Source organism: Antechinus flavipes, chromosome 3 (assembly GCF_016432865.1).
Source record: "Antechinus flavipes isolate AdamAnt ecotype Samford, QLD, Australia chromosome 3, AdamAnt_v2, whole genome shotgun sequence".
NCBI classification, from domain to species: Eukaryota; Metazoa; Chordata; class Mammalia; order Dasyuromorphia; family Dasyuridae; genus Antechinus; species Antechinus flavipes.
Window position 1 is genome coordinate 589,157,645 of NC_067400.1, and position 26,920 is coordinate 589,184,564.

At 43.6% G+C, this 26,920-nt stretch overlaps 1 protein-coding gene across 9 annotated transcripts in view; it reads left to right on the plus strand.

Moving 5' to 3' along the window:
• SPATA21 (spermatogenesis associated 21) overlaps positions 1–24,206 on the plus strand; it is a 42,175-nt gene extending 17,969 nt beyond the window's left edge. Inside the window, exons 3-21 of one of the 9 annotated variants that reach the window (XM_051988443.1) lie at positions 1,835–1,876; positions 2,100–2,189; positions 2,378–2,458; positions 2,637–2,717; positions 3,177–3,266; positions 3,460–3,546; positions 3,713–3,790; positions 3,973–4,056; positions 4,224–4,307; positions 4,749–5,077; positions 6,503–6,623; positions 7,832–8,025; positions 9,157–9,305; positions 15,918–16,055; positions 17,445–17,516; positions 17,928–18,045; positions 19,987–20,153; positions 23,442–23,619; positions 23,909–24,115. In XM_051988443.1, coding sequence (XP_051844403.1) covers positions 1,835–1,876; positions 2,100–2,189; positions 2,378–2,458; positions 2,637–2,717; positions 3,177–3,266; positions 3,460–3,546; positions 3,713–3,790; positions 3,973–4,056; positions 4,224–4,307; positions 4,749–5,077; positions 6,503–6,623; positions 7,832–8,025; positions 9,157–9,305; positions 15,918–16,055; positions 17,445–17,516; positions 17,928–18,045; positions 19,987–20,153; positions 23,442–23,619; positions 23,909–23,960 — 2,235 coding nt within the window. In that variant the 3' untranslated portion in view covers positions 23,961–24,115. The other 8 variants (XM_051988438.1, XM_051988437.1, XM_051988442.1 and 5 more) reach the window with 8 other exon arrangements.
• The last annotated feature ends 2,714 nt before the right edge of the window (positions 24,207–26,920 follow it).

Sequence of the window (26,920 nt, forward strand, 5' to 3'; positions counted from 1 at the left end):
CAAGTCTTCTCTATTCTTAGAGAACTTACTAAATCTTACCATAGCTCCATCCTATGTCTCCCCTTTCCTCAGTTAGACCCCCTGAAAAAGGGGGTCATACCCAGCATCTCCATTTCTTCTTTTCTCACTTTCCTCTCAATCCTCTGGGGAATGCAGCTGGAAATTCCCTCTACCAATCAGATCAACAAAAATTCCTCTGTAACTTAGTCTTAAAGAACTGCCCTGAGGTGGGGAAGAAGCACCATATTTTGAGGATTTTTGTCAGCTGGAGAGTTTCTAAAGGGAAGTCTCATGACACTTTTGTGAGGTAGATGCTATTATTATCCCCAATGTACAGATGAGGGAAATGGGGCTAAAAAACATTATTTGCTCAGGATCACACAGAAAATAACTGGATTTGAATAGATGGTTTTCTTACTCTGAGTCCAACTGTCTACGCACTACACCACGTAACTAAAGGAGCTGGGAATGGTTAAGATGGAGAAGGGAAATCTTATAGGGAGAACAGAAATCTTACTTGGCTGTGTTCAAGTATTTGAAGGGCTGTTACAAAGAAAAGAAATTAGATTTATTCTGTTTGATACAAAAGACAAAACCAGGAGCAAGTGCCAAAAAGCAAATTTGAGATTGATGCCAGGAAAAACTTCCCAAGAGAACTGTGCAAAAGTGGGTTGGGGTGCCTTGAAAGCTCAGCCTTCAAGGAGAGGCTGGATAACCACTTGTTGGGTATGGTACACTGGGTATTCATTTTAGATTATGGGTTGGACCAGGCTGGCCCATGAGGTACCTTCCAACTCTCTAATTCAATGATTCTGTAATTCTATAAGAATAAAGGAGCTGAAAGGGTAGCCAGGTGGCGCAGTGGATAGAGCACCAGCCCTGAAATCAGGAGGACCTGAGTTCAAATTTGATCTCAGACACTTAACACTTCCTGGCTGTGTGACCCTGGGCAAGTCACTTAACCCCAATTGTTTCAGAAAAAAAAAAGAATAAAGGAGCTGAAGAGCCCAACACCTGGGGAATCCATTGTACTTAAAGATCATCCACATGAATCTTAAGATTGACAAAGATGAAGGCAAGAGTACATAAGGCATTGAAGAAAGAAGGAGAGTAACTGGTATTCTACTAGAAAGCAGCAATGAGAATTTGGATATAAGCCGATGGAGTGCAATTCAAAAGAAGAGACATTGCTGAGCAGTGATTAAAAAGGGGGGGTCAGGAAGTGAACAGCACATGCTTGCTCTTTCTAACCCAAGGATGTCAGAGTCAATAAGAGGATAATCAGATTGCACTGGAGAGACTAACCCAGGAGGCAGTATTAGTAGGAAGTTAAGTTTCTGAGAGTGTCTAGAGACGAAAAGAATAGTAGAAGAAAAGATCAGGATGAAAGAGAGTGCCTTCCCACGAAAGTTGGAGATAAAGAAGGAAAAGACTAGAAAGAACATTGGCTCTGAAGTCAAACAGCCTGGGCTCACATTCCCCCCACAGATCCTTTCTAGCAGGGACACCTCAGCTAAGTTATAGCATCTCCCTGAGTCTCATTTTCATCAGATGTGAAGTGGGAAGGGGGATGGCTAAACTGTATAGAGATAAGAATATAGGGAGAGCAAGCAGGAAAGTGGGGTTTTTAACCTCACAGGAGGCAGGTCAGAAGGCCAGAGTTTTCGGGGCCTGGAAGAAGTAAGTGGAAACGACTGCAGATGGCATCATACAGGTAGGGTTGGATTCTGTGGTGGGGAGGGATACAAGGGCCATAGTGATGACAGTTCACAGGGGCCTCAGGTGCTAATGAAATCCACAGCATTTTCATTCTGTTTTGTTTTTCTTTCCAAAGGAATATCTCCAATGCTCATTTTCCCCAGCGGATAGGAACAAGGTATTAGAGGGCTTCTAGGGTCACAGGATCGTTCTTGATTGAGGATACTTGAAATTTAGGGATTGTTTTTAGGCTGGATGGCTGGATTGTGGGATATTAGATAGAAGTATGGTCTGGTGTCTTGGGAGAGTCAATGGCTACATTAAGCTAAGTGGCTTAAGTGGTACTGGGTCTCCAATTAATTGCCGTAAGAAGCTCCAAAAATGTGTTTCAACTTTTCCAGGGACTTGGGCATGGACTCAAGAAGACCAGAGGTGGAGGTGCAGGTCTCAAGTCTGGTATGGGAAGCCCTGGTCCCAATGGCGAGGAACAGGTGAGTTGATGACACAGTGGGATAATCTGGGTGGACGTCTGGATGGTGGTAGGTTGAGTAGAAGTCTGCTGTAGTGGCCAGGGCCATATATTAGGCTAAGTAGGCTAGGGTACATATACTCAGTCTCCAATTAACTGGGCCAGATCCTAGAGAGGGACTTCCAAAACTGTTTGGATTAATTTCCTTAGGGACTAGGTCATGGATTCAAGAAGAGCAGAAATGGAAATTCAAGCGTCAAGTCTGGTGTGGAAAGTTCTGGGGAAGAGCAGGTCAGTGATGGTCTGGATGGGTAGTGGAAGGTGGGAAGTTAAGTAGAAGCATGAGCCAGTCTCCAGGACCAGCCAGCAGTTATACTGGGGTATGTGGGCTGGGACACACATTCAGTCTCCAATCAACTGGGCCGGGCCCTAGGGTGAGAGCTCTAAATATATGAATTGACTTCTCCAGGTTCTAGTCCATGGATGCAAGAAGACTAGAGGTGGAAGTTCTGGTGTCAAGAATGGTATGGAGAGTATTGGGGAAGAACAGGTCAGTAGTGACAGGTAGAAGGTGAAATGGGCAGGGTGGGTGGTGGGAAGGGAAAGGCTTAGCAGAAGATGGCCTGCTGTTCAGGACCCAGACAATGGCTATATTGAGTTAAGTAGGGTAGGATACATTAACTTGGTTTGGGCCTTAGGGTGGGATTTCCAAAGATGGTTTAACTTCCCCAAGAACTGGTGTCTAGATACAAGAAGACCAAGTATTGGGGGATAAGTTTCAGTTTTGATATGGAGACTGGTCCCAGTGGGAAAGACCAGGTAAATGGTGACAGGTAGTGTTCAGATGGCTTGAAGTGAGTGGTGGGAGTTTGTCAAAGCACGGTCTGATGTTCAAGGCCGGCCAATGGTTAGACTGGGCTCTCGGGCACATCCATTCAACTATGTCTCCAATCAACTGGGCTGGGCCCAAGGGTAGGACCTCCAAAGATATTTGGATTAACTTCCCCAGGGATTGGGGCATAGGTTCAAGAAGACCAAAGGTGGCGGTCTGGCTGTCAAGTCTGCTGTGGAGAAACCTGTGCCTGGTGGGGAAGAGCAGGTGAGCTGGTGACAAGTTGGTAGTGAGAAAGTTTGGGTGGATGGTGGGAGGTTTAGTGCGAGCACAGCCGGTCTGGGAACCGCCAATAGTTATACTGAGCTAAGTGGGTAAGGGGTCTACTCTCGGTCTCCAGTGGACTGAGCTGGGCCCTAAGGTGGGAACCCCCCAAGATGTACAGATTTAACATCCTTAGGGGCTGTCTGCATCTAAGAAGAGCAAAAATGGAGGTTCAGCTGTCAAGTCTGGTGCAGAGTGTGCCAGTCCCAGTGGGGAGGAGCAGGTAAGTTAGGGACAGGTAGATGAAGTAGTGACCTGGGTGTCTGGCTGCAGGGTGGGCAGCTGTTCTGGCCAGCCACAGGCTAAGCGGCCTAGGCTGTCCACACTCAGTCTCTAATCAACAGGTCTAGGCTCTAGGGTAGGATCTCTAAAGATGATTAACTTCCCAGGGATCCAAGAAGACCAGAGGCGGAGGCACAAGTACCAAGAGTGGTATGGAGAACGCGGGTCCCGGTGGGGAGGAGCAGGTGAGTGGGGGACAGTAACCGGGGGATGATCTGAGTGGAAATTTAGCAGAACCACAGTCTGGTGTCCAGGGCCAGCCAATGGCTATATTGGGCTAAGGGGGCCGAGGTGCACATCTTCAGCCTCCAATCAGCTGATTTGGATCCTAGGTGTGATGTCTAAGTGTATAAATTAACTTCCCCAGGGACAGAGGCCTGGATACAAGAAGAGCAGAGGTTCAGCCACTAAGTCTGCTATGGAGAAAAGCAGTCCCAGTGGGGAAGAGCAGGTGAGTGATGTCCCATCACACGTCAGATGGTCTGTGTTGTAGGAGGGAGGTGGCAGAGGGTCTGCTCCCCAGGGTACAGGGGGCTAAGGGGGCTACATTATCCACATTCGATCAGTGAGTAGACTTTAGGGTGGGACTTCCAAAGATGCGTGGATTTACTTCCGCAGGGACTGGGATACAAGAAGACCAGAAATGGAGGTTCAGCTGTCAAGTCTGGCACAGAGAGCTCTGGTCCCAGTGTTGAGGAGCAGGTGAGCAACGGCAGGTGGATGGCGAGATGATATGGGCGTGAGAGGTGGGAGGAAGCGCAGTCATGGGGTCTAGAGCCGTCTCATAGTCACACAGTAGGCTCTGTCAGCTGGTTCCCACAGACTCAGCCACCACGTGACCCAGCCGGGTGTTTAGCTTCCTCAGGGACTAAGGCCCGTGCTCTGGAAGACCAAGCTAGAAGTTCCAGGTCTCAGGTCTGATAAGGAGAGTTTATTCCCAGTGGGGAGGAGCAAGTCTGTGGCAGCAGACAGAGTGAGATGGCCTGAGTGGATGACCAGGCAGTTTAACAGAATGTGGGGGTGGATTCACCTTGGGATTCAAGACCTTGACCTTTCATGAACTATCAGAACCCCAGCAGGATGGGAGTAGGGATGGAGAGTGAGTGGGGCTCAGGTACAGATCCCTGGCTTTCTTATTAATAGCTAGAGTCACCGGACCAGGCCTTTCTGGATCAGCAGACCGAAGACAAAGAACTGGTGGAGAAGGAACTAGCAGGCCCAGACCACATGGGGCAACCAGGAACACCAAACTCCCAGGACAGCCAAGTCCCTCAGAACATCTGGATACCCTCCCTGAAAGCTGAGGAAGACTCGGAGCAGCTTGAGGACAACACCCCGGACCAAAGCATCCATCTAAGATCTGAGGATGATGAAGGGTCCTCCCTGCTGCCCACACCACTGCCCATGGAGAGAGCCTCGTCGAACAGCTCCTACACCCAGCGCAGCCCAACGCCCTTACAGCCTGAGGTGGGGTGAGTGAGTCTCCAACCATCTGTTTTACCGGCTCTCTGCCCAGCCACCAACATCACTCAGGGTCCGGGGCCTGCAGAAGGGCTGGCCATCCAGCTTGGCTCAGGAAGACCTGGGTCTCTCTGAAAGAGGCTTGGAAGTTCCCATTTCAATAGTCTCCATTAAGATTTTAAAACATTCTATTGCTACTTTTTGTTTTTAGATCAACTTCATTCCTTAATGTATCCCTCCCTCTCTTGCTTCCCAGGAACTTTATAATAAATACAAAAACAAAACAGAGAAAAAAGCAGTTGAGCAAAACTAACCAATATATCAATCAAGTACTATAGTGCATGCGTTGTTCCTCATCCGTAGACCCCCTTTTTTGCAAAGATGGGGGAGTAGTGCATTTTCATTTCTAAAATCTCCCATTTATAGAGAATTTTCTTCACATAAGATAAGGACTAACTGGAAGGAAAAGGAGGAGAAGCGAGGAAGTAATATTCTCAGGATAACACATTGAGTAAATGAGGAAAGCAGGGATGCACACCTGGGATACTATTAAATAAGAGGCTTTCAGGAAGCAAGCTGGGGAGGATGATGAAGGAAAGGGAGAATCATAGATCTTAGAGCTGGAAGGGACCTCGGATAACCCCAGCCTGAAATCCAAATTTCACATGGGGTAGACAAAAAAAACACTAGAATCGTACTCAGAGACCTCAGTTTTGAATTCAGATTCTGATGGTTCATAGCTGTGTCCCCTGAAATCAAATCCCCGGATTTCTCTGGGCTTTCCTCCTCTCTTCCTGTTAACTTAGAGGAGTTGTCAGAGAAGCGATATGAGAAAGCACCTCCCCCTTCTTTGCAGAATTAGGGTCTATAGAAGCGGAGCATAGAATATAATAGGATTTTTTCTATTTCAATTGCTGAAACTTGTTTTTCCTCTTTTGTTTTAATTCTTTGTTTTAAGAGACAGTTTTCTAGGAGACGACATGGGGGATTGTATTGGGAAATGTATATGATAATAAAAACAAACGATCGCAATAACGTTTATTTTTTAAATAAGCAAAATTAACTATAAAAATTCAGAAAGGTTGAGCTAGACCAGGGCTTCTTAAACTTTTCTACTCTTTTCAACCCCAGTTATATAGGTATTATAAAATAGATATACAAATCAAACATTTACTGACAATAAATCATAATTTTGCAATTCTCATATTTAGTGACGTGATCCCATTTGGACTGCAAATCACAGTTTGAGAAGCTGGGGACTAGTTTCTTCCAGCTCTAAACACGACGATGTTAATCCCACCTACCATATCCTTAACAGGTGTCTGATTATAACCACCAGCTTATTGCCAAGGCACTTTTGACTTTGCAATCTCCTCCTCCTGCTGTGCTTAGAAGAGGCCAGGCTAACATCGTGCCTTTGACCTCTCTTTGCTTAGGGAAGAGGCTCCTAAGGCCCAGCTGGTACAAAGCCCAGCAGTGCCTCCTATTCATCGTCCAGGTAAAATAGTCCCAACAGAGAAGGATGACAGGGAGGAAGAGACTGATGAAGACTGGAAGGTAAAGGGGGAACTCTGGGGTGAAAAGTTGGGAGGGATCTGGAGGGCTCAGTTAGGGAAGAGCTTGGGATGAGAGCTAGCAGGTGGGCACCAGCCTTTTTACATTCATGTACCTTAGGTCACTTACACTCAAGGAAGAATCAGGGGGGCTCATTTAACTTTTAATGAAGACCCTAGAGAAGGCAGAACCAATTTCCAGGTTTTCAAAATTGCCATATTTCCTCCGAACGCTTCTGCCAGACTAGTGTCGGGGAAAGGCCTGGGTGTGGCGCCAGGAGGTGTGAGGTCTGGGCAGAATCCCAGCTCTGATATTTACCATTTGGGTGGGCTTGGGCTTGGTGTTTGGAGCCCTCTGGGTTCTAAGAGTCCTCCCAGCTCTGACATCTGTGTGCTGAGGGGCTTTTTAGTGCTGCTTATTGTATTCCAAAGTCCTTTCTAGCTCCAATTTATGTTATGAGTTCTCCCAGCTCTGACACTTTATGTTCTGAGGACCCTTCTAATTTTGACGTTTAGTCTTGTAAGGGCCCTCCCAGCTCTGACATTCTCTGTTCTAAGGACTCTCCCAGCACTGACATTGAGTTCTAAGTACTCTCTTAGCCCTGACATCCTATGTTCTAAGGGACTTTTTAGTCCTGAATAGTGTGTTCCAAAGTTCTTTCTCGCTTTAATTTATGTTCTAAGATTTCTCCCAGTTCCAATACTTTATGTTCTAAGGACTCTCTCAGCTCTGACATCCTGTGTTCTAAGAGCCCTCCCAGCTCTGACATTCTGGGTTTTAAGGGCCCTCCAACTTCTGACATTCTCTGGTATAAGGGCCTGTCCAGTTTTGACATACTCATCCAGGAATTCCCTAAACTAATGAAATCATGAGTCTTGTTCCTATCTAAGGACCACAGAAGGGAAATATGACTTGCCCGATGTTGCAAGATTAATGAGCAAAGAGAATTTCAGCCCAGGACTTCTGGATCCACTTGACCTACTGGATACACCAGCTTAATCCTTGGTCTGGGGAGTAATGTCAGGGAAAATGAGGATAAGTGAGAAGGGGAAAGGACAGGAGGAAAGACTGGTTTTGAGAGGAGAGAGGGGTTGAGGAACTCAAGGAAGATGGGAATTGCCTCAACTATAAAGCAATGCTCTTCTGACCTCTGGAGATGAGCAAGTCCTTGGAGAAGAGGGAGCCAGCTTTCATGAAATGTTTTCTTGCAGGAAGAAGAAGACTCCTTTTTAACTTGGCAGCTGCAGGCCTGGGGCAGCACATCCTGGAGGTCAGCTGTGTCCCTGAACCTAGCATCCAGCCCCACCCAGGCCTCGAATTCCCCAGTAGTTCCAAGCAACCCAGAAAAGAATTGGAAGAAGGCAGAGCTGCATCGGAATTTGGACAGGCCAAATAACAAGACTCGGTAGGAAGCCCTAGCTTGAGACATCCTGTGTCTGCTCGACTTCAGGCCACTCCTGCCTTGGCTCAGCCCCTAGCCCATGTTAAAGCTGCCTGCCTTTGGAGTGATGATAGGAACTGGGGGGCAGGGAGGGCAGAAGAGCAGACAGGTCGGGGACATCCGGAGTGTCCTAAGTGTGAGGGGCAGGAGCCTCACCCCATCTGACTCTAGCAAATCTCTTCCTTTCTTTCCCTTGCTCATTCCCCTTTTCTTACCTAGATCCCTTGATCTTCTCTTTCCCTAAATGATGTATATCTTTTTTTTTCATTTTTTTTTTGGCCATGCGCTCCGTTTCCTCTCTCCTTCCTTACCCATGTGTGTCTCCCCGTTCTTTATCTTTCCCTCTCTCGACTTTCCTCTGGCAGTTCTTGCCTTATTTCCAAGGTCTGTGTTTCAATCTTTGTCTCTCCTTGTCTATCTCTTCTCTATCATTATTCTTTTGTCTCTTCCTCTTTATGTTTCCATCTCACTTTCTGACCTTTCTCTTCCTCTCTCTCTTTCCCTCCTTTGTTCCATTTTTCTCCTCTCCTTTTTGTCTTTCTCTCCAACTCCTTCCTCTTTTTTTCTCCTCTTCTCTCTCCTTTTCTGTTCTCCAGATGCTCATCTATTTTTCTCCTCTCTTCTATTTTTCTTTCCTCCTCTTCTTTTAAAAATAATATCCCTCTCTGGGGGCAGCTAGTTGGCGCAGTGGATAAAGCGCCAGCCTTGAAGTCAGGAGGATCTGAGTTCAAATCTAGCCACAGACACTTAAACTTCCTAGTTGCATGACCCTGGGCAAGTCACTTAACCTCAATTGCCTCAGAAAAACAAAAACAAAACAAACAAAAAATCCCTCCCCTTCTTTCTCCCTGGCTTTCTCCCGCCCCCCTCTCCGTTTTTCCCCCTCTTTAGCTCTCTCCTCTACCTCTGTCTTTCCATCTTCTCATTTTTCTCTCCCAATCTATCTCAGATCACTCAGGAGTTCTTGGTACTCTCATTAGTTCAAGGATCCTAGCCTGATTGGATGGGCAAAGTTTCTGTCTGGACAGGAACCTGGACTTTTTCCTTTTTTCCTTTTCACGTGACCTCCTTCCTCCTGACTTTCCCTCTCCCCAGGTCTGTGGCCGCCTCCACAATAAGAAGGATGGAGGCTGCGGCTCGGCCTGTCGCCTCCCACATTTACAGAAAAGATAGTGACCCTGTTCCTGTTGCTCCCAATTTCAAGGAATGGAAGGATGAGATTCTCACTCAGAAGCAAGAGGAAGGTGAGGGATTTAGGACAAAGTTGGGTTTTGGATGGGGGAGAGAGGGTGAGAAAGAAGCAGTGTGGTCCAGAAGAAAGAGGATTTGACTTAGAGTCAAACCTGGACCTGAATGCTGGCTTTGCTTATTTGTAATCTGTTGCCATGACACCTAAGAAAAGTGACTTCTGGAATCAACTGCACCAGCTCCAGTTTTGGAAGCTTATCAATCAAAATCCTAATTACAAAAATCTCAAGTCACTAATGTTTGCCCTCCTGGACCCCCAGAGACTTCTGTAGGACCTTTAGGACTGGCTTATTTGTACTGGCACTATTCATTCCCGTTATTAGCAAAATAGCAAGGTAAAGAGGAGCTAGGTGGTACAGTGATTGCCCTTGCCCTGGAGTCAGGAGAATGAGCTCAAATCCAGCCTCAGACACATACTAGCTTTGTGACCCTGGTCAAGTGACTTAACCCTATTGACTCCATAAAATTTAGTAAGATAAGACACAGAGAACAGATTTATTAAGAGGAATAATTAGGATAGGAAAGACTCGTTCCTAAGCTTAAATAAAAAAGGGAAAAGTTTCATTTGAATTTATCCCAGTTACCATCAGCTCACAAAGTCAGGTAGAAATATCTTAGTTACATGATTGGAATTATAGCTCCTTGAGCCTGCCTCCCCATTTTCAGAAGAAATGCTTCCTCCCTTAATCTAAGGCCTGCTTCTGCCTCTGTCATAGCTCTGGGTTAATCACTGATGTTGCCTTTTGGGCACAACTACTTTTCAACAAGGTCCGGTAGCTCCAGGAATTCCTTGACTCTAACCCGGGGGCGCTGCTTTCATCTGCTGCTTCTTGCTTGTATCCCACATTACCCCCATTCAGAAGTTTCTTCTTCCAGCTTCCTCCAAGCAATCACTACATCGAGGACCCTAGCATTATTTCCCAGTATTCCATGTTTCCTCCTTCCTCCCCCCAGTAAACAATTTGGCTCCTTGCAAATTGAAGCAGACGATTATGTACGGTCTGTAGGTACCCATTATGTAATATCCCTATAGACAGAGTAGAGGTATATGCAATGCATATGACAGGCAACAGTGATGCAAGAATACCAACATAATTATATAAAAACTGTGCCTAGCATTCTGGGTATCCTGTACCAGCAAATGCTGCTGAGCTTCCTGAGGGACATCATGATTTCTCAGTTTGGTTCCTGGCCAAGTCATCTGCATATTTCTGTGGTGACCCCTGATTTGTCTTCAGTATTAACCTTTTCATAATCTGGATGTGAACCCTACATCCTCAGGCCCTTTGGCTTCAAAGTCCCAACTCTGGAACTATGAATAGTCTAGTCAAGTCAATAAGTATTTATTAAGCTCCCATTATTTTCCATCTAGTCAAGTCAATAAGTATTTAGTAAGCTCCTACTATTTTCCATCTGGTCAAGTCAATAAGTATTTATTAAACTCCTACTATTTTCCATCTGGTCAAGTCAGTAAGTATTAAGCTCCTACTATTTTCCATCTGATCAAGTCAATAAGTATTTATTAAGCTTTTCTACTATTTTCTATCTAGTCAAGTCAATAAATATTTATTAAGCTCCTACTATTTTCCAGACTAAATTCTGGGGAAACAAAGGCAAAAGACAGCCTTCCCCTCCCCCCCCCCCTTGTTACAGAACTCACAGTCTAATGCAGGAGATAAAATGTAAACGATGATGATATAGACAGGATGGATTAGAAATAACAGAGGGGCAGCTAGGTGGTGCAGTGGATAGAGCAGCAGCTCTGAAGTCAGGAGGACCTGAGTTCGTATCTGGTCTCAGACACTTAACAGTTCCTGGCTGTGTGACCCTGGGCAAGTCACTTAATCCCAATTGCTTCAGCTGCAAAAGAAAGAAAGAAAGAAAGAAAGAAAGAAGAAAGAAAGAAAGAAAGAAAGAAAGAAAGAAAGAAAGAAAGAAAGAAAGAAAGAAAGAAAGAAAGAAAGAAAAAAAGAAAGAAAGAAAGAAAGAAAGAAAGAAAGAAAGAAAGAAAGAAAGAAAGAAAAAAAGAAAGAAAGAAAAAAAGAAAGAAAAGAACAGAGAGGAGGTACTATAACTAAGAGACTAGGAAAGGCTGCTTTTGAAGGTAGGGTTTTATGTAGGCTACTAAGAGCTGTCTCTTGCTCCCAAGATCAGTCTTTATTCCTTTAATGCAAGAGTAGCATGAGTCAGTAACAATAGTAGAGACCCTGATACCTGAATTCAAAGTCTTGCCCTTTGGCAAAAATTCTCCTATAGGCTGGGAAAGACTTGGTATCACTTCCCAGTGCCCAGAGTAATACCAAAGTCTTCCTTCCATCTCCATTCAGATTTTGATTCAGATCTGCCACTTTGGGGATCATTATCTGGGATCATCTGTCCATCAGGACCTGATGAACAAGATCCTCTTGGGAGGCACAATTCCTTGACTCTCCTGTTTTCTTTGCCAAGGATTCTGAAACAATCTTTTATAAGAGACAAAAGGTTATAATGTATCATCTTTTGGGAGCTACATATAATTCTCGGGAGCTATTTTGTAACCTGGCAAACTATTAAGCCTTTCTCTTGTTTGCCATGTGGTTGGTCTACCAACTTGTGTTTTCCTGGAATAATAAGGATAAATGATGGGATTTGCTGCCTTAGTTAAGAGTTCTTGACCATATGTTGAAGCACTTTACTATTGTTTGTTCTTTTTGAACTCTTAAGAACAAAAGCCATAGCTAGAATGTAGCTTTCCTGCAGTTGGTCTAGGGACAAAGTAAATCAGTGGAAAGTTACAGAAGGACAAATTTAGGCCCAATACCAGGAAAAACCTCCTGAATGTTATAACTTTTGATGTGCCAAAGGAGGGAGTGAGCTCTCTCTCCATGGGGGTGTTCAAGCTGAGGTTGGATGATGGTTTGTTAGCTATTTTTTCATTCTGGATAGGCTGTAAAGGCTGTGAGGGTCTCTTACAGCGCACAGATGCTGAGATGGGATGAGCTATAAGAACAGCAGCTCCATGTTATTATCCCTCCCTGTCTGCCTGGGCTGTACTCTCTCATAACAGCAAACAGCAGGGATCCTAACAGTGCTGCTCCCCTGTAGTTGCACCTTAAGCTCTGTGTTCTCATAAAGCCGGCTCAGGAGTGATGGTTTTTTCCAATAGGATGAGTGGCTGTACTGTGAAATGGCATGACCCACAGCAAAGGGAAGGGGATTCCTCTCCCAAGGGTGAGGAATAATTCCCTCCCATAAGCTGGACTCTTCTTCCATAGAAAGCTCTCTTCTTGACTCCTAGAGCTCACACTTCTCAGGGTCTTCCTAGGGATTATATATGTCTTGCTTTTAAAGGCCATACAGGGGTAAGGCTGATCCTTGAGCTATCCTGTGATTCTGTCACATTCAATGAAATCCTTCACTCTTCTGAAAGGACTAACATGGTATAAGCATTTTTTTTACATTTCAAGGAAACACCTTGTCCCTTGCAATGTCTAATTTTGTCAACAATTCATTACTCTGTCAAGCAATTAACATTTATTAAATACCTAACTATGTGCTAAGCACTGGGAATTAGAAAAAGAGACAACCCCCAAAAAATATTCCTGACCTGAAGGAGCTTATAATTTAATGAGTTTATAATCAAATAGTGCAGAAAAAGCTATGCACAAGATAAATAGGGAATAATTAACAAAGGAAAAGTACTTAAATTAAAAGATTTTGAGAAAGACTTCCAATAAAAGATGGGGTTTTATTTGGGACTTAAGAGAAGTCAGGGAGTTCAGTATTGGAGTACTGTTATTTGCGCTTTAAGGTTATATATTTTTATCAAATGGGCTGGAAGATAATCGGTTGTCTAGAGTTTTCTTGATCAACTTTACTCCTTCTGAAATCCTGCCCCTCCTAAAAAAATCAACCAACCAAACAAAAAAAACAAGAAAACCACATAGGATACCTCCAGAGAAGGTAGAGTTAGAGACCTGGATTTGAATCTCTGTACAAGTTCTGCTTTGTTAACTATGGAGAAAGTCATTTTCCCTTTCCAGTGTTACCCTTCATCTATGAAATGAGACAAACTAGATGATCTCTAAGATTCCCTCCAGCTCTGAATCTCTAATCCCATGATTTTAGATCACTGATTCTTTGGGTCTCTGTTTTTCCATTTGTAAAATGATGGAAATAAAAATTTTAATACATAACTTGGAAAAGTGTTATGAGGAAAAGTGTTTTTAAAAGTGTTACAGAAATATGTTTTTAGGATTCTAATCCTAGATCATAGGAACTCATAATCCTTTCTATCCCAAACCATTATCCTTACTTTCTACTTTTTGCCCCTTCCTCGTGGTCCCAAATTGGCAAGAGAAAAAAAAAAAAAAAAGATCTAAGTACTGAAAGATATCAAGGACATCTTATCATATTTCAAAATATGTAGCACCCAGATTCCCCCTTATGTGGACTTCCCTCCAAAAGTTCCACATTTGCAGTATCTGTGGATCAACATCTGCTCAAAAGCATAGCTCACGAGCCCCCGCTGATGTGTTTTCATTTGCTAGCCTAACCAGAGTACATATTAATTCAAAGCCAAAGATAAGTAACTTAACAATATAGTAAAACAAAGGCAAAGAAAAATTGCCCCACATCATTATACACATAGAGGAATGAATTCTCTTCTTTTGATCACTTGACCATCAATGAAGGAGAGGGCACATAGAAGGCCGAGGGACATGCAGGAAGGAGCATATGTAAGGATTATGTTTGGCCAGGGAACATATGTGAAGGGGAAACACAAACAGCAGAAGAAATTCATCCTTCTGTTACTATGGAGCTGCCAGTGACCCACTAGTGATATAAGTGTGTTCTTCTCTATGGGGTACCTCCTTTCTCTTCTGGGCATCTATTATGAGCTGTTATTCTTTAATGCCATCTGCTGGTCTTTAGTTGGAAAGAATCATCTTTGAGGAGCATCCACCAGCTTCTTATAAAGCATATATATTTATAAAAGTATGGGTTTTTATAAAGCCCATTTTTCAGTTTAGTTGTCTTAGATTGCAGACCCCAGACAGATAACTATAGAGAATCACTGGGGCTTTTAAAGCAAATCTCTTTATATCTTTTTCTCTTGCTGCCTTCTTTCAGGCTGCTTTCAGTCTAAACTTTAACTTGAGTAGAAAAGTTCTTTTTCATTTCCATAATGCCAGTTATGGTCCATGCATATCCTAGAAACTGAGTGAAGAAAACTCCAAGAGATTCATCTTATTTTCCTTCAGCAATCCATTCTCTTCGCCATCTGTACACGAACGATACCTATGTTTGTAAGCTTCAGAGACTGTAGGTTTTATTTTAACTTTGTCTTTCTTAGTAACATACATAGGTCTATACAAAGTGCTATTGAATTGAGCTGGAAATGTTCCTCCTGTGGGGGTGGATGAGTGGGTAGAGAGGGAGAAAAAAATTTAGGGAACCATTCTTCTCTTTTGGTGGTCACTCAACCAACATTCATTTATTATTAATCTGTCTCTTTCACTAAACACCTCTGCGAGCAAACAAAAAACAGTAACAAAAACAAAACTCTTAAAAAATAAAGTTCTTAATCCACGATTGCATAGTCCAGGAAAACAAATTCCAGTATTAGCTGTGTCTGAAGTTATGTATCTCCTCCCTGGAATTTAAGTTTATCAAGCCTCTAAGCCAGCAGGTGGTGCAATGGAATGAGATAATATTTGTAAAACGCCTTTAGCACAGTTTCTGGCACATAATAGGCACTATATAAATGCTTTTTCATTTCTCTTCCCCTCTACATTAGAAGGGGAGTACTGTTTCATCTTCATTTCTTTTGGATTCACGATTCATCATTATGTTGATCAGAAGTCTGAAGTTTTTGAAAATAGTTTTTATCTACTATTGTTATTATAGTACATATTATCCTCTTAGTTTTTATTACTTTGCTCTATATCATATCCGAAACTGTCCATTTCATTATTTCTTATGGAACAATAATATCCTATTTCATTTAAATATCACATTTTGTTTGGACATTCCCCAACAGGAGGATATTCCCTTAGTTTCCAATTTTGAGCTACCTTAAAAAAAAAAAAAAACATACACACATAGCTATATACAGATACAAAGATATTAAACAGAGAGAGACAAAAAGGAGACAGAGATAAAAACGGCAGAGAGACAGAGACAGAACAGAGAGACAAAGAGAAAGAGACATAGACAGAAAGAAACAGAGACACAGAGAGACACAGGGACAGAGTCAATGGATACGCAAAATTTCTGGACACAATTTCAAAATGTTTTCCTAAATGGATGGACTAACAGTACACAAGATAAGGTTTCCTGAAGCCTCTTCAACATTTGTCTTTTTCCTCTCATCATCTTTGCCATCTCTAATCGCTAGGGGTGGGTGAGGCAGAACTTTGAAGTTGCTTTTATTTACATATCTGTGATTATTAGTGATTTGGGGTGTTTTTCCATTTCATTGTTGGTAGCTTGGATGACTTCCTTCGTCCTTTGAAATCTCTCCATTCGTATCCTTTTTATCTTTGTTCACATCCACAAGGAGGGAATGGTGCTCGTTAATTCCTTAGCCAGTTCCCTCCAGTGGTTTACTCCCATTTTCCAAATAGCTTTTAGAGACTACTTCAAGTTTTTCTGTGGTCCTGGAGAAATTGACATCCACAGCCTGAAGAACATCCTGTCAATAGTGGGGATATCCAGGACTCAAACTGAGATGGCTGACGTCCTGATAAGTGCTGATGTGAATGGTAAGCAAACCCTTTGCTAAGGGTCCCTTCCCCTTCCCCTGACAAGTCCCTCTGTCTTTGCTGAAAAGCGACACAGGAATAAAGTGGGACCTTCACGGGAGGTCATGAGACCAGGCCCTAATACACCTCATAATTAGTGTGGGATTTTAGCCATTTCATCTCAGCCTTCCTGGCCCGAGTTTTCTCACTGGTCAAATAATGCCTGACCAGCCCAACTGAGACATTTATCAACTCTTTCAAGGGAGCATCATGGAATCATGGAATGGGATGTCATCCAACTCCTTTGTTATCTAGAGAATAGGAAACTAAGACCCTGAGACATTGCCCCATTGACTGGTCTACAGCTTAGCTGTTTTGTGAATGTCTGTGCAAAGTAGCAGAGAGGTAGCTTAAGTCATCAGGACACAATTTTCAAAATGCCTTGAAGCACCAAGCTACATCAAGTGACCGAGGGCTTTTTTAACTCAAAAAAAAAAGAGATAATATGATGAAAATTTTGATGCAAAAAAATTTGAGTCCCAGTCCTGCAGAAGAGAAGGGAAGTAAAGGAAGGAGAGATATGGGTAGGAGAGTTAGGAAACAGAGGATAGAGTGGGGTTTCTGCCCTCAAGAAGTTCTCCATCTGAGAGAAAAGACCAAATTCAGCCTAATAATAATAAAAGAAATACAAAAGAAAAAAAAAGAGAGAGAGAGAAGACAAAGTTCCTGCTTAGTGTACAAAAAATGGTGGATTTAGGCAAGGGAGCTGAATTCAAATCTGAACCCTTCCACTTCACTTGAGTGACCTTGAGAGAGCAGCTTACATCTATGGGCCCCATTTATACTCTGTCCTAAGATCTCAGTACAATCCCTAAAATGATCAAATTGGTCTAAGATGAACTCTAAGCTTGAAATCTATGATCCTGCATTCCCTGAGTAAGTCTCTGTTCTGATGGTTGACACACAATCGCTTCACTTAATCTAGCTCCCAGTCACACACACACACACACACACACACACACACACACACACACACACACACACACACATTCCCCATCCTAGGTAACCTTCCAACCTGAAAGGGAAGCCTAGTCCTGAATTTCAGGAAGCTCTGATTAGGCGGGGAAGATAGGAAGCACAAATTGAGTAACTCATTCACTCATTCAACAAGCATTTACTAAAGTTGATTATTGATTACAGAAAACTGTTAAATAGTAAAGAAGGCAAAAAAAAAAAAAGTTTAGGTAAGAGATGACCTTTTGTCCTTATGGAGGTAGGAGGGGGAATGGCAGAACTAAACCATGCTTTGAAAATAGCTCATTTCCAAGACAATCATGTGGCTGAGGGGAGGAAAGCGTGGGTGGGAGTTGGGAAGGAGACTTGTGTGTGAACCTTTGAACGTTTCTGCAGGTGATGGACATGTGGATTTTAGAGACTTCCTGTCTGTCCTGACAGATTCTCACCGGTTCTGTCGATCTGTGGGTGAGAAGGGGCCCTTCTGGGTGAGGTAGGGATTGGGGGAAAAACTGAGTGATCAGAAGGTGAGGGTGCTGTACAAAAGACCCAAAGCCTGCCAGACCCGTGACCTGGCAGGGCTCTCCTCCTAACCTAGCAGCCTTATCACCAACATAAGAAACTGGGGCTAGAAGAGGCTTCATTTCATTCATGCATGCAATCAGCATTTATTAAGCTCCAATTGTGTACAAAGCACTTTGCAGCTTATGAAAATAGAAAGTTTAGATAAAATAGACTCCCTGACCTAAGAGAATATGTAGTTCAGGGCAGAGGTGGGGAAAGACCCCACACCTGTAGTTGAAGATAATCCACATTACACGATAAAACCTAAGGAAATTATGACTAGTAAGCTGATGATGCTTTCCACTCTTCTCCCAGAACAGAACAACAGCCCTTCATCAAATATTCGAAATCCCCATACTCTCTTCTTTGAAATCCTGTCCCAGTTGGTAGAGATGCTAGCTTTGCCTGAAACCTCTTTGGAAGAGATCACCAAGTGAGCCTAGGGGGCCGGGAGAAGAGGGTGGGGGAGGGAGGGATTTGGGTGATAAGAGAAAAAACTGCTCTGGGGGACAAAAGACCTGACCTCAAGTCCAGTTCCTATAGCTCTCTTTACCTCCACTAATCATCACTGAGCCAGGAGTTTTTTTTTTTTTTTTTTATCTTTGCCCTGCCTCCTTCACAGGATAGTGGTAAGGATTCAGATGAATTAATGGAATTAAAAGGGCTTTGTAAAGCATTATACAAATAGAAAGCATGATGCAATTATAAGATATTATTTTAAATAAAATATATGATCATGTTAGTCAGGAAAATCTGACTTCAAATCCATCTTCTGACATTTTTACCAGCTATATGACCTTAACCAGTCATTCTATTTTTATGTGCTCCAAGGATCTGCCCAAGATTCATCTATTAAGTCAGATTAAATTTATATCTTTTTCTCTATCCCTATCCTTCCATAGCTATCTCTCATCTCTCTCTGTCACTATATTTCTCTATTTCTCTATCTATCTCTATCTCTAGCTCTTTCTGTATTTATATATCTCTGTCCTTATATAAGTTCTCTCCCTCTCTCTATGTATTTATATATACACATATATACAATCTGTCTGTTTCTAGTTTTTTTTCCCCTGAAGCAATTGGGGTTAAGTGACTTGCCCAGGATCACACAGCTAGGAAGCGTTAAGTATCTGAGGCCACATTTGAACTCAAGTCCTCCTGACTTCAGGGCTGGTGGGTGTTCTGTCCACTGCGCTACCTGAGTGCCCTCTCTATATCTATTTCTTTATGTACTTCTCTAGCTCTCTCTGTTTCTATCCATCTATATTTGTATCTTTATTTCTATATCTCTTTATATTTATCTAGCTTCCTGTCTCTATGTAGACTTTTACATATCTATATCTCTCTGAATCTATTTCTAAATTTCTTTACCTCTTTCTATCCCTGGATCTCTTTCTATCTCTTCTCTAGCTAGTTTTCTATATCTGTTTTTAAATATCTGTCCCTCCATATTACATACATACACACACACATATATAGCTTTATCTTTTTCTCTCTACATGTATATGTCTATAAATAGGCATATACATCTAAAACCACAGCAGCAGCCTTCGATTTGCTCTGCCAAAATGCCTCTCAGTATATAATGTGGAATATTATGAGCAATATTATGAGGAATATGGGCAGCTTGGTGCACTGGCTTGCTATAGAATCACTGAGATAAGGGTTCAAAGCCTAATCATATGACTTAACCCCTGAAGGGCCATAGATAACCTCCACATGTAAGATGATAAGCTGGAGATGACTTGCAGACCTGCTCAGAGGAGGGAGTTCCCCTACCAAGAGTTCCCTACACCAGTGAAACTTGTAATAGAGCAATAGAGTGGAGGCAGCCAGGTTGTGGTGCGACCATAGCATTGGCTTGCTATCAGAAAGCTCTGAGTTCAAATCTTCCTGGGACACTTACTATCTGTGTGACCCTGGGTAAGGCACTTCACCTTTATCTGCCTTGGTATCCTCATCTATAAAATGGGGAGGCTGGACTTGGTCTCTAAGATCACTTCCATTTCTAAATTGATCTGGAGCTAAATGCATCCTCTTCCAAGAAAGAGTTAGCTTTGTTCATCATTAACTATGGGATATTAAACAAGGCTCAGAGACAGTCTTTTTTTTTTTTTTTTTTTTTCTGAGGGTGGATATAAGAATATTTGCATTACTTGCCCCATAAGACTGTTATGAGGAAAGTGTTTTTTAATAAACCTTAAAAATCTGTCAAAATGACAATAGACCCAGGTTCATTGATTCTTGGACCTAAAAGCACCCATCCATCCCCTTTCCTAGCCAATGGGCCCCCATGGATGCCCAGAATTCACAACATGGACATTTGCCAGTTGACTTTGGGCCCAGGGCTGAGTGGGGGTCTCTGATTCCCCAGTTATTATCAAAAGAAGATGAAATGTATGTCAAAGTATAAAGAACATTCTGCTAATAGTACCCGACAACCTCATCCCCACAAGAGAAGCTTCTCCCGAACTTCGGATATTACTCCACAAGAGCAAAAGGTTTTGAACATCATGGACCGGATCAAGCGGCAAAACCACTGTGAGCCCCCTCACGCCCCACCTTCCTTCCTCACCAGGGTGGGGATACCAGACCGTGGCAGAGGGAAGCCAGGGGTTCAGGCTGTGTCATTCTCCCTGTTTGCAGAGTGGGGCTACAGAGAGGGAAGGGAAGCCTTCACCAGGAAATTTTCTGTCTCCCAGACTGTGGAGTCTGTGGGAAACAGAGACTTTATTTCAGAGTTTTTCACCAACTAGTTGTGTGACCTGAGGAGAATCATTCCAGCCTTTATTGGCCCTGCCCCTTCACCCTACCCTCAATGGGCTTCTATTTCCTCATCCATAAAATGAGAGATTTGTACCAGATGATCTATGAGATACTTCCCCACCTTGACATCCTGTGTTTGTTCTACGGGCCCTCCCAGCTCCGACATCCTGTGTTTTAAGGGCTCTCCCAGCTCTGACATCTTGCCTTCTATGGGGCCTCCCAGCTCTGACATCCTGCAGCTAAAGGCCCTCCCAGCTCTGATGTTCTGTGTTCTAAGTCCCTTCAAGTTCTAACATTCTGTTTTCTAAAAGCCCTCCTAGCTCTGATATTCTATGTTTTAAGGTCTCCTTCCAGAGCTAATATTTATTCTATGATCTAAGGTCCATTCTTATTTTTTCTATTCTCTAAGTTTTTTTCCATTTTAAGTAAATCTAATCTAGTAAATATTAAATGCTCACTATGAATGAGCTTTTCTCATATTCTCAAGGAGCTTATATTATACCGGGGGTGGGGTGGGGTATGATAACATGATAAGTAAATAGGAAGAAAACTGAGAGAGCTGTAAGGTAAGGACAAAGAGGGAGGGAATGGGGAAGACAGAGGGAAAGAGAAAGAGAGAGAAAGACAGATAAGAAACAGAAGATGCACGCCTTGTTTGCTACTGCACCAGGACACCCTAGAGAAAATGGCAATTAATCTGAGGCTGAAGAAGATTAGAACTGTGGGAGGCAGTGCTGAGAAGGCAGGGCATTCCAGGTACCAGGGAAGAGACCAGAACAGCAGGTTGGGATGCCCAGTTTGGTTGGAACAGAGTACTGAAAACAGGTGTAAGGAGAAGGGATGTTGGAGTCACATGATAGGGTGCCTAAAATGCCAAGTTGGGTTATCTGTATTTTATCCCAGAGGCAATAGGGAACCCCTAAAGGTCTCCGAGTAGGAAAGTTGGGCATACTAGACCTGGTTGGACACATCTTAAGAAAAGACAGGAAGTTTGTGCAGTAGCCCAGGCAAGATGAAGATATGAAAAAGAGTACTTGACATAGGGAAGGTGCTTCATAAATGCTTCTTGGTTGCCTGAGGGTTATGTAAATGCAAGACAGAATCTAGATGGAACACTGACAACACATGGCAAATGATTTAATGTGGGGAGTAAGGGAGAAGATAAAGGCCAGAATGGTTTCAAAGTTACACCCCTGGATGACAGAGAATGGTGTTGCCCTCAGAAGAAACTGGGAAGTTGGGGCAAAGGGAGATTTTAGTGAAATCGAGTTCCATTTTGGACCTGTTGAGTTTGCAAGGCTGGCAGACCATCCAGGTGGAGCTGTCCAATGGTCAGCAAGTTTAGCAAGCCATAGGGATGGGAGCCATATGTATCCAGATCTTCACTAAACTTAGGGGAGCTGATGAGGTTCCCCAAGAGAGAAGATGTAAAGATGGAAGAGGGCCGAGACAGAACTTAGGGAAACAGGAGGACAGGAAGGAGGTTAGGAATGACTCAGCAAAGGAGCTGAAGACCCTGAAACGTACTGCTCTTCTAAACACTAGGGCCGCTGCCACTTCTGTGATGCTGGGAAACTCACAGGTTATCTCTGAACCTCTGTTTAGTCCTCTGTAAAATAAGAGACTCTGTCAATCTGTGCTACGGAGGAACAGACACTTAGGGGACAGTCCAGGAGAGAGTAGGCAATGTGGAAACCAAAGATAGGAACACATTAAAAAGGAAAGCCAAAGAAAACAGAAATCTTGGCCTGATTCCACATTCCTCTCAAGTATCAGCCCAGGGGTGGAGGACGGCTGACAGTCAGAAACACCAGGAGGGTCAAAGATAACTAGGGCTGAGGAACAGGGCAAGCCGGGTTTGGCAGGTGAGGTTAACTCGGTAACCTTGGAAAGAAGATTTCCCAAGAGGGCTGAGAAGGGGGAAGCCAGGTTACAAGGAGGCAAAGCCATTGAAAAGGAAAGAGAGGGAATGCAGATGGCTTGAGGACCTCGGCAATAAAAAGTAGGGAACAAACTGGAAGAGAGAGATGGGCTGATAACTTGAGAGGAATGTGGGCTATCAAGTGAAGGTTTTGTTTTTTAATGTTCGTTTTTTTTTTTTTTTACATTATCTAGATTTCCCTTCTTGTTTTCTCTTCTCCCCTCCTAGAGAGGCAGCGCTTATACAAATAATTTTAAAAGGAAAAAAAAAGGAGGAAAAAAACGTTAAAACTTCTTAAAAAAAAAAAAAAAAGGATAAAGTAGATTCAGTAGCTAGAGATTAAAAGAGAGAGGAGTGATCTCAGGAACAGACTGCCAACAGAAACTGATCTCAAGCAGAGGGATCAGTCTTGGCAGGAAGAGGCCATTTTTCTTCTTCTGAGATGAAATAAGAGGAGTCAGGAGCAGGGAAGAGGTGGAGGAAGTTTCTAGTGTGTGTGAGTGAGTGGAGTAGTGGCAAGAACTTCAGAAGCCACCTAGTCCGACCTCATTTTCCAGGTAAGGAACCTGGGAGGTTATGTATTTTGACTAAGATCAAACAATCAATAATGAATTATTAAACAGTGGCAAAGCCTGGAAAAGGTCAGGAGTGATGTTTTGCCCTTCAGAGATAATCTGGTCAGATGATGGAAAGAGGGTGAGATGAAGCTATCTGGGAAGGAGAGTTTGCTCAGGAAAGAAGGAAGATTCTAGTGAGCAAGTCCCAGCTATGACTGTGTTCTAGGTTTCCTTCCAGCTTTGACAATCCCTGTTCTAAGGTCCCTCCCAGCTGCGACATTCCATGCTCCCACTGACACCACACACAGCCCTGATGTACTATTCCTTCAAATCTCCCGGCTCTGACATTCTCAGGTCCCTTCCCACTTGGACAAATTATGACCTAGCCTGACTTCTGCCTGGGGCAGAGGCCCGAAGCCTGCTGGGTTTCTGTGGCCCAGGGGCGAGGAGGAGCTTCCAGGGACTCTCTCTGTCTTGGGTGCCCGGCTTCCCTCATGTCACGTACATCCCGGGGGTTGAGCATGAGGGCCGAGGGTCGGGTCGGACTTCCTCTCCAGCAGCTGTCTCTGTCTCCCTCTCTACCAGCTACCTTCCTACAGAGCCCCTACGCACCCCAGGCAACCACCTATCCGCTGTGCCCCCGGTTGGACAAGAAGGGGACTCGCCGGAGGCAGGGCTCTCATGTCGTCTTGGAAGAGTATAAGCCCATTGACCTGACCACTGACTTCAGGACCTTCTTTCAGATGGGAACCAAGGGAGGCAGGTGGGCCTAAATGTCAGGCACTGCTCATCTCCCCCTGGTTCTGGAAGATTAGGAGCTGGGGCCTAGCTTCTCAGGAAGGGGGGACCCAGTGACAAGGGGAGGTTGGCTCACCCTGGATAGGTAACTCTCTTCAAGTCCCTTCCCTTGTCTCCCAACCCTGCATCTGAGACTGAATTAACTCTTCTCCAAGTGACCGGCTCTGCTTCTTCCTGTCCTTTTTTCACTCTCCCTCCTGAGAAGCCCTGTCCCCCTTCCTCTCCTGCGCCCCCATTCGCTTTTTTTTTTACAGGAAGCTCAGACCCGCTCTTTCTAAGTGGTTCCCCTCAATGAACACATACTAAGGGCTGCCAGGAGCCCCCGGAACCCTTCCTCCCCTTTGGCTGAGGCTCTTCCCAAGCCTGGGGATCCCAGGAGCCGCCTAGGCTAGGTACCGATCTCCGTGTTCAGCCTCCCCAGCTAATAAACAGAAACGTGCCATTGCTCATCTCCTGGTTCCCGGTGGGTAGCCATCAGACAAGGGGACTCCTGAGGATCAAGACCATCTCCTTCTCTGACTGAAATCCCCGTGGGCAGGGAACCAACCTCCCATTGGGCTGGAGGCCCCTAATGCTAAGGTTCTGCTTCCTGAGAAGCTCAGTCCAAGAAGCTGGGTTTTTAATGCACTCAGGGCAATTCCCAGGACTTCTTCTGGGCTGATGCCCCCTTCCTTCGAGCCAGCCCACTGCCACCACGAATCCCTAATTAGGTTCTGGGTTCCTCCTGAAGAAGGCCTGGCCAAAGAACAGTTTCCCTGGTAGCTGAAGGCCTGGAAGCCCTCTTTCCACATCTGAACCCCAGGGGACGGCACTAGCTCTCTCACATTTCCCTGTAGACCACCTGTCCCTCCTAAGCACTCCATCATGCACATCTACCACTTTGACTTTGCAGTAACTAGACTATTTGGTTTTTTCCCCCAGAGGGGAGGGAGAGTTAATGATAATAATTACTAATGATATCAGGATCCATTATAGAAATGGATACAGAGCTGGAAGATGGTGAGAGAACTTGAGTTCAAGCCTTATGAGAATGGTCTGAAGGGAGCGGTTGGGAAGGGGGAAGAAAAACCCAAGGGGATATGTATGGTGGTGGATGTGTAGAAGAAGGAAGTACCTGGTTCACTGGTGGCTCATTGAGCTAGAGGACTGGACCTGGAATCAGGAAAACCTGAGTTCAAATTCAGCGTTGGGCATTTAATTTGTGTCTCTCCTGAGGTTTGCCTGAGATTTCTCCACAGAAGAACAAAAGGGCAAGATGATCAAGGGAATTACCTGAGAAACACCACCTTCCCCTTCCCCCCCCCCATACACACACACACACAAAGAACAGTGGACTAGCAGTCCTAGCCCTAAAACTATATTAAAAAGCAGCAGTCATCAAAACTATTTGGTACTGGCTGAGAAATAGAGTGGTGGAACCCTGGAATAAGCTACATACAAATCACACAATAATCAATAACTACAGTAATCTGGTATTTGATAAACCCCAAAACTCCAGTTTCTGGTGGAAAAAAAACTTCACTATTCCATTAAAAGTGCTGAGAAAACTGGAAAAATATGTCAGAAACACAGATCTACATCAATAATCTGGATATAAAGATACCATAAGCAAATTAAGAGAGCAAGGGATAGTTTACCTATCAGATCTTTGGAGAAGGGAGGAATTCTGACCAAAGAAGAATGAGAGGAACAGCTAGGTGGTACAGTGGATAGAGCATCAGCCCTGAAATCAGGAGGACCTGAGTTTAAATCTGGCTCAGACACTTAACACTTTCTAGCTGTGTGACCCTGGGCAAGTCACTTAACCCCAATTGCCTCAGCCAAAAAAAAAAAAAGAGAACATTATGAAATACAAAATGGACAACTGATTACATTAAATTAAAAAGTTTTTGCATGAACAAAACCAACAAACAAGATTAAAAGGGAAGTACAAAGCTGAGAAAAAAATCTTTACAACCAGTGTTTCTGATAAAGGTCTCATTTCCAAAATATAGAAAGTATTGTTAAATTTATAAGAATGGCATTCCATGATTGATAGATGGTCAAAGGATATGAACAATTTTCAGATGGTGAAATTAAAGCCATCTATATGTAGTCATATAAAAATAGGTTCTAAATCACTATTGATTAGAGATTTGCAAATTAAAACAAGGATTGGCTATGACATACCTCTCAGACTGGTTAAGATGACAGGAATAAATGATAAATGTTGGAGAGGATGTGAGAAAACTGGGACATTAATCCATTGTTGGCAAAGTTATGAAATGATCCAGCCACTTTGGGGAACAATTTGGAACTAAGCCCAAAGGGCTATAAAATTCTGCATACCCTTTAATCCAGTAGTGTCTCTCCAGGGTCTGTATCCCAGAGGGATCATAAAAAAGGAAAAGGACCCACATGTGCAAAAAGTTTGTGGCAGCTCTTTTCATAGCAACTAGAAACTGGAAAATGAGTGGATGCCCATCAGTTGGAGAATGACTGAATAAACTGTGGTATATGGAGATAATAGACTATTATTGTCTATAAAAAATCATAAACTGATTTTAGGAAGGCCTGGAAAGATTTACATGAACTGATGCTGAGCAAAATAGGAAGAACCAGGAATACATTGTACACAGCAACAGCAAGATTGTGGGATGATCAACTATAAAAGACTTGCTTCTTCCCAGTGGTTCAGTGATACAAAGCAATCCCAATAAACTTTGCAGAGAAAACACCAAAAAATTCTTCCACAGTAAAATGGGGATAATAGCATCTCTCTCCCAGGACTGCCATGAAGATCAACTGAGATAATAGTTTTAAAGTACGTAGCACAAATGTCTGACACATAGTAGGTGCTTAATAAATGCTTATTCCCTTCCTCCTCTCCTACTGGGCCCCAGAGGGCAAGACTAGTGAAATAGGGTGTTATTAGAAAAGCAGATTAAGGCTTCTAAAAATACTTCCGCCTCAGGGACTAATGGGTTCTGCTGGATAATTTAATGTGGGTCCTTCCTCCAACCCTCGTTTCTTTCCACCATACCAGTGTCCCCGAGTTGTGGCAAGTGGGTTTGGAGTAACTGACACTACAACCCTCTGCAGCCATTGTTAGTGTACCCTACACCTGCATGAATCACCCACCTGGGCCTTGGCCCTCCCTGAGGGGCTCACTCCATCCCCACTGAGCCCATGCTAGTCATTCTGATGGCTAACCTGAACTAGTCTTAACTCCTCTTATATGTGTCTGCCTTGGATCGTCCTTAGATCTTCTGGGGCTGAATTGTTCC